The sequence below is a fragment of the Oryza glaberrima genome, chromosome 4 (genome assembly GCF_000147395.1).
Source record: "Oryza glaberrima chromosome 4, OglaRS2, whole genome shotgun sequence".
NCBI lineage: Eukaryota > Viridiplantae > Streptophyta > Magnoliopsida > Poales > Poaceae > Oryza > Oryza glaberrima.
In genome coordinates this window covers 26,116,533-26,128,685 of record NC_068329.1, presented here as the reverse complement: position 1 = coordinate 26,128,685, position 12,153 = coordinate 26,116,533, and the positions used below count along the sequence as shown (strand labels likewise).

The following is a 12,153-nucleotide window of genomic DNA, read 5'->3' as shown; positions in this document are numbered from 1 at the left end:
AGGCTAACGACGTGCGGGAGGACATCAGGCCAGGCGTGGAATCTTGAGTCCCAGGGAGACAACCAAACTAACCTCACGTTATACTCAGGCTAGTATCAGGTCAGGCAATTTCTTCCCAGGGTAGCAACCAAACAGGCCCTAAGTGTGGTGGTCTATGCTAATGGGACTGCCTGTTGGATAGCGAAAGTGTAAGTGTGGTGGTCTGTGCTAATGGGCCTGCCCGTTGGATGGGCTAGATTGTGCGGTTCTGGAGGGTGGGAAATTACAGGGCGGCGGGCGGATGACGCTGAGGAATTGGGCGTCGGTGCACCGTCGCTTCGCTGATTTTACTGTGGGGAAAAAAGATAAAGTAGCAATGATGCGAGCTAGTATTGGATACGAATCAGATTCGGTTACTATTTAAGGGAGTCAAAGTGAACTTATTTCTTTCGTTAACTAGTTGGGTGCCCGTGCTTTGCAACGGGAAAAAATATGCATTAATTTCAAATCACCGGGTAAAATGATGTTATATAAGCATTAAGTATAATTTGATTGCAACAGAAAACCTTGATATAACAAAAACAATAACTATGTCCATCTTTTATATTTTTTTTCATACATTACCAACGAGAACAACAAAAGTTTCAGCAAGACAACTTTATATTGACATTGTAAGTTGCTGCAAAGAAGTTTCTGAAAAAAAAATCTGCCTTACTTTGTTTCTTGTACAGCTTGATCTGGTTTGACAGAAGAAAAATACAAAATGTAAAAAGCAATGGATTTTGTGAGAAACTGAACATCATTTGATTACATTGAATATTGGACCATCACCGATATTCAGGATTCATAATCATGCGTCATCCATTCTTCCATAGCTCGCATCCCTGCAACTCACAGCGCCGAATTGAGATCACCTGCAGTGGCCATGGCCACTGCAACTTAAGCAGTCGCATAGGCATCGTTGGATTGAAAAGTAGCAGACAAGATTTTCCTACGCACTATTTGGCAAACACTGTAGCTGGATGTCTCCTGTAGCGAGCACTGTAGCATTTACTGTTTAGAGCTGACGTGTCACAGATTACAACCGTTGATCGTTTTGATCCAACGGTGAAAAATAATTCCAACTGCATAAGTTGCAGTCTCTAGTATAACTGCACTGGATCTTTATTCCACAGCGCCAGCCCATTCGAGCAAACTGTGTGGCTCGCCGTGCAGACCGCATCATGCACATACCTTGCCGCCTGTTCCTCGTGAGCTTGTTGCGCCTAGCAGTGGACCGCCTCACGTGCCGCCGGCCCTCCCTTACTGAGCCAGTTGTTGATAACTGTAGCAAATGCTGTGAGCTGATGCTAAGCACAAGTATAATAGGATGAAATCCACTCTCTTTCGTTAGCCCCTACCATAGTAAAAGAGAGCAACGATATCACATCTCATATAAATTGATTATAAACTATTAAAATATGCTAAACTTTGGTGACAATCTCCAGATAATCCATACCCTAGTCTTCAGAAATATAAAGAACTAACACTCACTCCTTAGACGCAATACAACAAATAAGTTGAATGCAAAACATGAAGCTATTCAACTTACACTCAATGCTACTGCTGAACGCCTAGCTGAGCACTTTGTCTCTTACACTGTTCAGTGCCACCAGGATATGCTCGAAACAGATCTATATTATTGTTTAGGATAATAAAGTTGGATAGTCATGCCATCTATGAAGTTCAAGGCAGCGTATGGATCAAGAAAACCTTGACCTTCTAAGTTCTAAACCTTCACAAGTTAATGGCGCAAAAAAAAAGGAACTATAACTATATGTGAAAGAAGATAAATGTCAGAAGAATAATATATCCTCTTTCCTTGGGATTGAAAGATATATTACATCCAAATAAAGTCACCAAAATACTATTGTGCATGCATTTGTTTATCCACATCTCATATGCTTTCTTGCTCTGGCATGAAAAGAATGAGAAAAGGTTTGACAAACTGAAACTTGCACCCAAAAAAAAAATGGATTCAACAATTGGCATAACATGGTAATTCCTGAGCAGTATGCTTCATGAAATCAAATTGAATACAAAAGTATTTTATGCAATAGAAGATCTGTATCAAATCTGGAGCTGAGTTCTTTATTAGGTACAGAGGACATCACCTCAAGCCACAGTCCGCTTGGCTGCTCCTTGATCAATACTGTGGCTATGGCTTAAGAAGTGCCAAAGGCATGTAGTGCCCTAAATCCATCTAATGCTCAGCTGCTCGGTCTCTCAACTGATTTGCCTAGCTTTCCTGCACTTCTACAACTCCAAAATGTGGACACAATCAGAAAAATCATGTATTTGTTTTAGACAACCTGACACTGTAAATAACCAATATTTGATAGAAATTTAACACAAAACTTGATAAATCTGGAAATTGCAAAGTATCAGCTTGATAATATCATGCATAAGCATGCAAAATCATAATAAACGTGGCATTGTCAAATAGAATGTACACTTGCAGGGACCATGGAATTGACTGCTAAAAAAGGACTTTCATGTATAGACATTGCTCGAAATGAACGGTACAGTATATGTGCAGATTGTGTACTGCTGACTTTTGCTCGACTAAGATTTGACGACTTTGCAAGTAGTAACTTGAAATAAATTTATCTGACATTTCATAACGCAAGAAAAAGGCACGTGCATCTATGTCTGACAATCATTTCATTAAGGCAATCTTGGAAATTATGCTTAGAATATTTTGTAAAAAAGTTGGCTGCATTAAAGCATTACCATTCTAATGTTAAGGACAAAAAATGATATACATATTGTCAAACTGAATGAAGTGATTGGCTAGAAAAAGAAGAGCATTAATACAAACCACCCAAATGTTTGGCCCTGGTATTATATCCTATACAATGTTAGTACTGCAAAACCTCTTTTCTACAGCTCCATAATCAATAAAAGAAAAATAATCTAACAGGGTCACCAATCAATGATGTCGTAAGTCACCTGTTTTTACATTTCGTGAGGATTCATTTGAACCTTGAACAGTGAAGGACGCACACCTTTCTGTGGGACACTTCTTGAATCGGCCATAGTACCCCCGGAAGGAAAATTAGAATTCGTATGAATTTGAAAATTCTATGCAGGTTTACCCAGCTATCTTTCTGAATTATTAGACCAGGCACTGAAAAATGAATAGACAAAAAGGAAATGAAATCAAACAAGATGGCTGCAGTCTCTTATAAATAAAAGAGGAAACATTTTGAGCAGAAATCGAGTAAACATTAAGATACACAGCCATAGGGCCTCTTGATTCCGCAGCTGTCTGTAGGAGGCTAGGAGCCAACACACAAGAAAATAAAAAGAAAGGGAAAATAGTGATGCTACCTTGGAGATGGAGGTTGGGAGAGATTGGCTGAGAGGAAGCCAGACCTGTGTTGTCTGCGAGCGGGAGAAGACTTAATCAGCATCTTCAGTCCACGGTAAGTGCTGCTAGCTTAATGGATCACCAAAAAACAGCTTTATTAACCATCAGAAAGGTTTAAAACAAAATCTTTTTACTCCATCTACCAAAAGCAGAGGATGGTGGAAACAACAAAATCTTTTTACTCCATCTAGCTTTGATGGCTAAATCTCGCACTTGAGAGCAACAAGTGATTTGTTGTAATAACCAGGACAATACATACTATATTGGTTAATAAAATCCAAAATGGAGTCTGTTTGGCAATGGAAAACAAGCAGTCATGTTTACAACACTTTCATTTTCTCATAATATTTTTTTTGAAGGAAATTTTCTGATAATTTAGAAACATACAAGACTTCATGACATTTTCTGATAATCTAGAAACATTTTCTGATAATCCCAAATTGGTCAATCTAAAAGATTAACACAGACAGTATATAGTGAAGAAGAATTGCAGATCATCAACCATATCATGTATTTGTATTTGTAGTTCTAGATACAACATACTGAAACACTGAATAAGTACAAACTTCTTCCTTAGCCTGAAGGGAATCAAAGCAAAAAAAAAAAAAATCCAAAACATGAATCCCTAACCATCACAAGATAAATCAGTTATTCCATACCCAAAATCATAGGTGGTGTAGCAGAGGCGGACATCGACAGGACCAAGATCATAGGTGACGGGACCAATTGGAGAGCCCCTCCAGACTCCTGGCGTCGACGCCGGGTGGGACGGCTGATCGCGAAGGAGACGGGCAAGACACGATGACGGAGGTGGCCAGGGCGCTTCGATGACCGGCAGCGTGGCCGTGGAGGCATCCATCCATCCGTTCCGGGGGCGATCGGGCAAAAGGTGGGGAGACGTGCATCAAGGTGCGTCAATGGGAGGGAGTGGTGTGTGGGAAGGGGAGGGGGTTCCAGGGAGGGGATCTGCTATGGAGGTGGAGCGACGACGAGGGATCGACAGTGGGCGGCAGAGGATGGGCACCTGGGGATGTGGCGGCGTCGCGGGACGGAGGTCGTGGCGCTTGGCGAGGCGGCGCTAGTGTGGCGTGCGTTGGTCGTGATGGAGGTGCAAGAGGGCGAGGGGATTGGGGATGGAGGCGAGGAGGGACTGGCCGACGTCCGATCCCGATCGATGGTGAGGAGACGCGACGATGACGGCGGCGGCGACGGCAATGCAAGAGGGAAAGGGAGGAGAGGAGATAGGGCGACGAGAGGGATGATGGGTTGCGGGGGCGCGGTGCTGCGTGATGCGGAGCGACGCGGGCTAACGGAGGAGCAGCGTCGGCGGGTTCGCGAGCGCGATCTGCCTTGTGGGGAGAAAAGCGAGTCGAGGGGGAGGAGCGTGAGGGGATCCCTCAGGGAGGGGATGCATCGCAGGCGGAGGGGAGGAGCGCGTGCGATGGGATCCCTCAGCACCGTCTGATCTCCCGATCCCATGATCCATATTCCGCGTGTCTGTCAGGTTGGAGGAGCCGCCACCACTACAGATTTTTTTAAGTAGTAAAAAAAAGATGTTACTAGACCTTCTTCCATTGGAAGTTAACGGGATCTGTCTGTTGGGCCTTGTTATATCCTCACACAAAGATATCCTTCCACCCGGAGATAGACAAGTGTTATCCTCACACATACGACCCACTTCTTGTCAAAACGTCCAATGTGGAGATAGACAAGTGTTATTACATGGGAATAAGTTCACCGGAGGTCCCTCAACTTAATAACGAGATTTTTTGAGGTCTCTTAACCACAAAACCAGAAATGTCTACCCCTAAACTTACTCAAACCGTTCACCGGAGGTCCCTCGGCAGTATTTTTGCCCGGTTTTGCTGACGTGGCATCCTAGTCAGCAAAAAAAATAAAAAGGTACGTGGGGCCCACATGTCAGCTGCACATATTTTTTCTTCTCTTTTCTTCTCCTTCTCTTCTCTTTTCTCTTCTCACATCTCTCTTCTCCTTCAGGCTGGCAGCGGGCGCAGCCGCGATGGCCGAGCGCAACAGCAGAGCGGTGGTGGGCTGTGGGCGGAGCGGACGGCGGGCGAGCCCGACAGTGGCGCGGAGGCAGCGGAGCGCGGCGGCGGAGCGGAGGCTACAGGCGGAGCAGCCGCGCGCCGTGGCCGCCGTCGTCGTCGGCTCTCCACCATCGTTGTCGCCGTGGGCGAGGCTACACGGCGCGGCCGTTCGGCGGCATCGGCCAGGCGTCGCAGTGGCCGTGCATAGGTGGCTCAAAGTGCCGGCTGACGATGCACCCCAGTCGCTCACGCTCCTCCTGTGCCGCGGCAGCGGCAGTGGTGGCGGCGGCAGCGTCGCCGGCCTGATCCCATGGTCTTCCTGGACGCCTAGCTCGCGCAGCTGCAGCAGGAGCGTGTCCACGCTCGGCGTGCCATCGGCGTCGTGGACGGTGGTCGGCGCAGGCGCGGTGAACCTCGTCATCTTCGCCGACCTCACGGTAGCACTTGACGTCGTAGCTCATACGCATATACGCCGGGTACAGACAGCTGCATGTACATGCGTCTTCGTATGAGCATATACATGCATGCATGGAGACGACCAGCTATAGCCTAGCTAGCTTCTTGTTGGTTTGCCGCTCGATAACATGCAGACGTATATATTAGCCAAGCATGTGTATATGGCTGAGCACACTCACATGTATATATGCCATTACGTGCAGCGGAGGAGCGCGGATGCGGGGGGTGCAGCGGAAGGCGAGCGCGGCGGAGGAGCGGCGGTGGGCAAAGCAGCGGAGGGCGAGCTAGGCGAAACGGAAGACAGTGGATGAGACGAGGAGCTCCCCCGTGCTCGGCCGCCACCACCGCCGTGCCCCCGCGGGTGGCCGACGATGCTAGGAGAGGCACCACCGGTGGGAGAAGGGGAAGAGGTAGAGGAAGCGATTGTTTCTTGGTCGCCGGCCGCCTCCCCCTCCCTCCCAAACTCGCTGGTCGCCGCGCTCGCTCGCCGCCGCTCGCCGCCGCGCTCGCGCTCCGCTACTCTGTCCGCGGCCTGCTTGCGCTCCACTGCTCGGCCCGCCGCCACGCTCGCGCCTTCCGCTGCTCTGTTGCCGCGCTCGCCCTCCGCTGCGCCGCCCGCATCCGTGCTCGCCGCTCCGCCTGCTGTCTCCGCTCCGCCGCCGGACGGCCGCGCCGCGTAGCCTCGCCCACGGCGACGACGACGGTGGAGAGCCGACGACGACGGCGACCACGGTGCGCGGCTGCTCCGCCCGCAGCCTGAAGGAGAAGAGGAGAGAAGGAGAAGAAAAGAGGAGAAAAAAGATGTGAAGCTGACATGTGGGCCTCACGTGTTTTTTTATTTTTTTTGCTGACTAGGATGCCACGTCAGCAAAACCGGGCAAAAAATACTGCCGAGGGACCTCCGGTGAATGGTTTTAGTGAGTTTAGGGGTACACATTTCTGGTTTTGTGGTTGAGGGACCTCAAAAAAATCTCGCTGTTAAGTTGAGGGACCTCCGGTGAACTTATTCCTGTTACAGGTGTTACGCAAACAGCCCAACCCACCCGAAAGAAGCAGCCCACATCAACCTATTTTTGATGGGTCTATGTGGGTTGGTCGTGTTAGCCTCAGGCCCGGCTGTTTTGTGTTACAAAGCGGAAGCTAAGCTTCGCTCGTTGAACCAGGCGACTCCAGCTAGCAACAACAGATTTGCTGGTAGTAGGACTGTAGGAGTACAGTGTTCCCATGTCTGCTCGTGAAGCCATCCAGCTGTGTGCCACGTCAAGATGAGTCTATGGCACGATGGATCCAACGCGCTGTTTCGTCGTTTCCGCGCGGTGGAGCCCACCTGCCCAATGGCTGCACCACTGGGCCATTGCCACGGAAAAGCCACTACTCGTACAAAAAAAAAAAGAGGTCCCGTCTCCGCCACGCTGGTGGCTCTGGACTCTGGTATTCCCCAGCCGGTGGGCCGTCTCGCGTACCGGTTTTCCAGAACCACCCACGGTTTCCCCCCCCCCCTTCCCCCACTCTCCTCCACTTTCCGCCTCCGCACCACGTCACCCCCCGCCGCTGCTTTGTCGCCTACCTCTCCCCCGCATGGTTATATACCCCGCCCCTGTCCCCTTCACGGTTACCTCCTCACTTCACTCTCTTCTCCGAAGCACAAACAAAAAAAGGTTGCAAAGCCAAGAAAAGCTTGGGAGATTCTCGATGGCACGGTCCCTCGCATGCGCCGCCTTCTTCTTCGACGCCGAGCCGGTCGGCGAGACCGGGCGGCACGCGCTGGACGCCTGCGCGCTCTGCACCAAGCCGCTGCGCCGCGATAGCGACATCTTCATGTACAGAGGGGACACCCCCTTCTGCAGCGAGGAGTGCCGCTACGAGCAGATGCACCTCGACGCCGCCTGCGCGAGGCAGGCCGCGAGCGCCAGGCGGAAGCAGCAGCAGCAGGGGCAGCGGAGCAGGCACGAGACCGCGCCGGCGGCGCCCGTGTCCCGGAAGGCGGGGGTGTCCGTGGCGAGCTGTTGATGAGCTGCATACCTTAGGTAGACGAGCGTGAGCTTGCAAGATGTGATGAAGGAGTTGTTCTTGCTCATGTCTGGCCGGCCGCTGTGCCGATGGATGGATCTGGTCGGAGTCGCAGCAGAGAAAGGACGGATCTGAGGAAGGACTCCGAGATTCACCAGGCACCATGGTTTAATTTAGGCCATGTGTGCTTCTCTTTTTTTTCCCCTTTTGGTTGGCTCCTTTTGTGTGTATGAGGAGCTGATCTGAGTTGGTGTGAAGAGCAATTCCGCTGTAAATACTCGAGGCATTCCGAGAAGTTCTATTGAGCCATAATTTTTTGAGCAGAATCATATTTGTGTCTACTCTTTTAGGAGTATGAAACACCCGTGACTTTTCATAATTTGAGCCCTCATAAAAAATCTGTCAAACGCTGCAAGCTCTCAAAGCAAGTCTGTTATTCGAGCAAGTCTGTTTATTCGTCTGCTGCTTTGAAGCTGTACACTTTAAACTGTTCTTTTAGTGAACGAGCGGTAAAACTGTTTTCTCCTTCAGTCTGGCGTTGTTTCCATGAACTGGTAGTAAACGAGAACACTACTGAAGTAGTAGTACTGATCATGTGTGCCAAGAAAGTGGGAAATCAGCTGATTTGATGCTAATTGTTGTTTTTTTAAGTAGAAAACGCCACGTAAACTGCTGCTTAAGAAAATTGGATTATCAGTGGGCGAGGTAACAACCACTTAGACAACTAAAGAAAAGACCAAAGTGGAGGAAATGATAGGGGCTCCAACGTCAGATCCATTGAACGTTTCAACTCCTCTGCTCACACCCTACTCATCACCGAGTCACGCTGCTGAGTCCCAAATAAAGCGATGCGTCACGGCTTTGGCTGGACCTACTGTAGTAGGACCGAACATGTGTCCGATTGCTACCAGGCAGAGCGTGACTCGGTGCGGATGCAGCAGCACGTAACGACGCCGCCCACGCCCATCAGATGCAGCACCACTTTTTATTATGTGATCCCCACTCATCGCCCAACATCTGTGACCCAGAGGCGAATACTTCCAATCGACAAACTGGAGGGACCTGTCCTGCTACCGCGACGTAGAAACATTTCTCACCACGCATGCTGCTTAATCTGTGTGAGGATAGCACAAATTATGCTGGTTGTACCTCACTAATGAGGATTTTAGTAGTACGGGCGTATCTCCATCACGAGATTTACCTCGCAAACCCCGATGATTACGTGCAATGCTTCAGTGCTAAGCCTAGTGCACTTAAACTAAACAGCGCGCGGATCTCGAGAAAAGCTGCCTCCCAGGACGAAGCCTGCCTGCCTGACCGGCCGGCAACGCCATGGATGCCACCCATCTCTCCCGTTTTCCCGGGCCGAGGGCAGCAGCCGTAAACTACCAATGGAATCTCGTGGCGTGCCAACCGCGAGTCTGCGAGGTGCTTCCCCCACTGACCACTTCTACCGCTGAAAAAAACGTGCTCGGTTGCCGAGGCGAAACCTGGCGAGATCTAACGGCTAATGAAACAGCAAATATAATCATCTGCCTAAGGGGCTGTTTGGTTTCCAGGGACTTATTCTAAGTCCCTCTCATATCGGATGTTTAGACACTAATTTAGAGTATTAAACATTCATTAATTACAAAACCCATTCCATAAGTTTGGACTAATTCACGAGACGAATTTTTTAGTCTAATTATGACATGATTTTGACAATGTGATGCTACAGTAAACTTTTGATAATTATAGATTAATTAAGCTTAAAAAATTCGTCTCGCGGATTAGCTCTTATTTATGAAATTAGTTTTTTTATTAGTCTATGTTTAATACTCTAAATTAGCGTCAAACATCCGATGTGACATGTGCTAAAAAATTTTAACCCCATCTAAACACCCCTAAGTATATGCTTCTCTCCAAAGGTTTCACTATTAAAAATCACCGATGCTGCACGGTTCGCTTGCAAAGAAGGGGAATTAGTACGTAGAATACGTGCCAACTTGCGGAGCATCCAACTTGCTGTTCACACGGTGCTACCTGGCGTGCATGCACGCGCCACACTCGCCCAAGATTCCCATGGAGCACACAATTAAAAAAAAGGAGAAAAAGAAAAGAGAAGGCCCTGAATTTCCTTTTTTTTCTTGAAAGCTCACGTCGATGCTCACTACTACTAGGTGCTAGGTGGGGCAAACCAGGCAGTGGGGGAAGGGAAGCAATTGCCCTGGATTATTAGAGCAAATAGTAGACTATAAGTCAGCTACAAACATATTTTAAGCAGATAAATGAGGAGACAGAAGGGCAGCGGGCTATAAATTTATAGCTAGCTATAGCACGGACTTCAAGACGCAGCATGTGTATGACAAGTGAGACCGGATATTAATAGTGTAGTATGTAACTATTGTATAAATGAGCTATTAGATTGGTTATAGATGAATTGGAGCCAGTAGTGGGCTATAGTATTAAACTTGCTCTTAGCGTGACAAACCATGTGCGGGTGCCTGCCCGATATGTTGGCAAAAAGGCTGGCGCGCTAATTATCAACCCTAAGGCACATGATTAGTTTATAAGCCGCTGTTTAGAGGGCCGTGTAATGATGTAGATTTGATGCTGATGCACACGATTCCGACTAAGAGAGCCGCGCCAAGTGCTTTCCGATTGATTATTGACGCGAATATATTGTTGCACCTCGCTTTTGCTGCAGAAAGCGTAGCAAGCCGCAAGCATTATGTCCACTTGCTGATAGAGCAGTGAGTAATGGCCTAGCCCACGGTTTTTGGGCGGTACTGAGTACTGACTCCACGTCCCTGTAACAACAACAGGGACGTCTTTGGTGCGGTTCCCCCCCCCCCCCCCCCCCCCCCCCCTTCCAGATTCCTGTCGTTCTCGTCCGCCACGTACTTGACGCTGCCCATCAAGGCAGCCAAGCCGAACCCAACCCAACCACTACACGGCACCGTGGTCCAGGCCCGAATTGAAAAAAAAGTGAGACAAGACGAACCGCCACCATCCCGCCTCCGGTTGGCGCGCGAACCCGCCTCCCCGACCCGTGTGCCGTCTCGCCCGCAGCTCGGCGCGGAACCACGGTTTTCTCCCCTCCCACCCGCCCGTGCGCGACGCGACGCACCACCGAGCTGCGCATATAATCCCCGCACTCCCACTCGTTCGAGCTCCACCAACAACTCATCGCCTCGCTTCTTCTTCCCACTAGCCAAAAGCACAAACCACCGAGAAAACGCTTCTCAGATAAACATCATCACCATGGCGGCGTCTCTTGCCTGCGCTTTCTTCTTCGACGCCGAGCCGGTGGGCGAGCAGGGCAGGCACGCGCTGGACGCCTGCGCGCTCTGCACCAAGCAGCTCACGAGGGACAGCGACATCTTCATGTACAAGGGGGACACGCCCTTCTGCAGCGAGGAGTGCCGCTACGAGCAGATGCAACTCGACGCGGTGTACGCGAGGTCGGCCGGACGGAGGCAGCAGCAGCAGTACTCCGGGAGGGCGGATTCGCGGCGCGGGCACCGGGAGACCAGGAAGGTGTCCGTGGCGAGCTAATCAAGCTGCGTCGATAATATAATGATCAGCTGAGAAGAATTGGCGTTGAATCCAGACGAGATTTCAAGAGCTAAGCCACGCATCAACATGCGGCGACGAAGGAGATTGATTTCTCCAAGGCCGCGATGCCCGACGGCGCCGGAGAAGAGTCTGAGGAAGTTCATCGGCAAGATGAGATCTTTGCCATGTGGGTCGCTCGGGTCGACCTTGTCTTGGCTCTCAGATTGGCGCCCTTTTGCGGGTCGTGTCGCGTTTGTGCGCCAGCGTGCGCGTTAGAGCCTGAGTGTATCATCACTTTGTAAATCCAAAGCAGTTGGGAAGGCTTTAAAGTTTCCAAGTTCCTACAATGCAATTTTTTTTAGCAGAATCACGAGTTCAAGTAACATATGATCGCGATTTCACCGTACTCTAATGCAATTAGGGTATGTCCCTTATGAATCAATTTGCTGTAGAAAATCCCCAATAGATCAGATGGCCATGGGAATCATCAGAGTTGTGATGAGAAAACATAGCTGCCCCAACGGAGCCGTTCCTAAGATTTTTTTTTTTTCAATCCCCAGTTACAGTTTCAACTATTTACGAGAACAATCAATCTCGCCTGTGCGTGTACAGGTCGAGACTAATTTACGAGAAAATTAGGTTCACCTCGCAAGGAATTACTGTAGCAAAAATATCCGTTCTCCAGTTTCTGTTGCCTAGCTTTCACCGAAA

General features: G+C 49.3%; 2 protein-coding genes and 1 long non-coding RNA gene across 8 annotated transcripts; 2 read left to right on the top strand and 1 right to left on the bottom strand.

The window, feature by feature from the left end:
* Positions 1-992: 992 nt before the first annotated feature.
* LOC127772005 (uncharacterized) lies at positions 993-4,845 on the bottom strand. 6 transcript variants are annotated; one of them, XR_008017257.1, is made up of 5 exons: positions 4,051-4,845; positions 3,352-3,460; positions 2,971-3,148; positions 1,571-2,274; positions 993-1,375 (listed from the first exon to the last, which is right to left on the bottom strand). It is a non-coding gene; the product is annotated as an uncharacterized LOC127772005 (long non-coding RNA). The 6 variants fall into 6 exon arrangements; XR_008017253.1 differs by having other exon boundaries at positions 2,133-2,274; positions 4,051-4,841; XR_008017252.1 differs by having other exon boundaries at positions 993-2,274; positions 4,051-4,843.
* Positions 4,846-7,515: 2,670 nt separating this feature from the next.
* On the top strand, positions 7,516-8,231 carry LOC127769829 (FCS-Like Zinc finger 1-like). Its single transcript, XM_052295485.1, has one exon. It carries the CDS (start codon positions 7,588-7,590, stop codon positions 7,903-7,905), a length of 318 nt encoding a protein of 105 aa, XP_052151445.1. The 5' UTR covers positions 7,516-7,587; the 3' UTR covers positions 7,906-8,231.
* A 2,815-nt stretch (positions 8,232-11,046) lies between these two features.
* Positions 11,047-11,809, top strand: LOC127769867 (FCS-Like Zinc finger 2-like). Its single transcript, XM_052295528.1, has one exon. The coding sequence runs from the start codon at positions 11,149-11,151 to the stop codon at positions 11,440-11,442; it is 294 nt and encodes a 97-aa protein (XP_052151488.1). The 5' UTR covers positions 11,047-11,148; the 3' UTR covers positions 11,443-11,809.
* Positions 11,810-12,153: the final 344 nt, after the last annotated feature.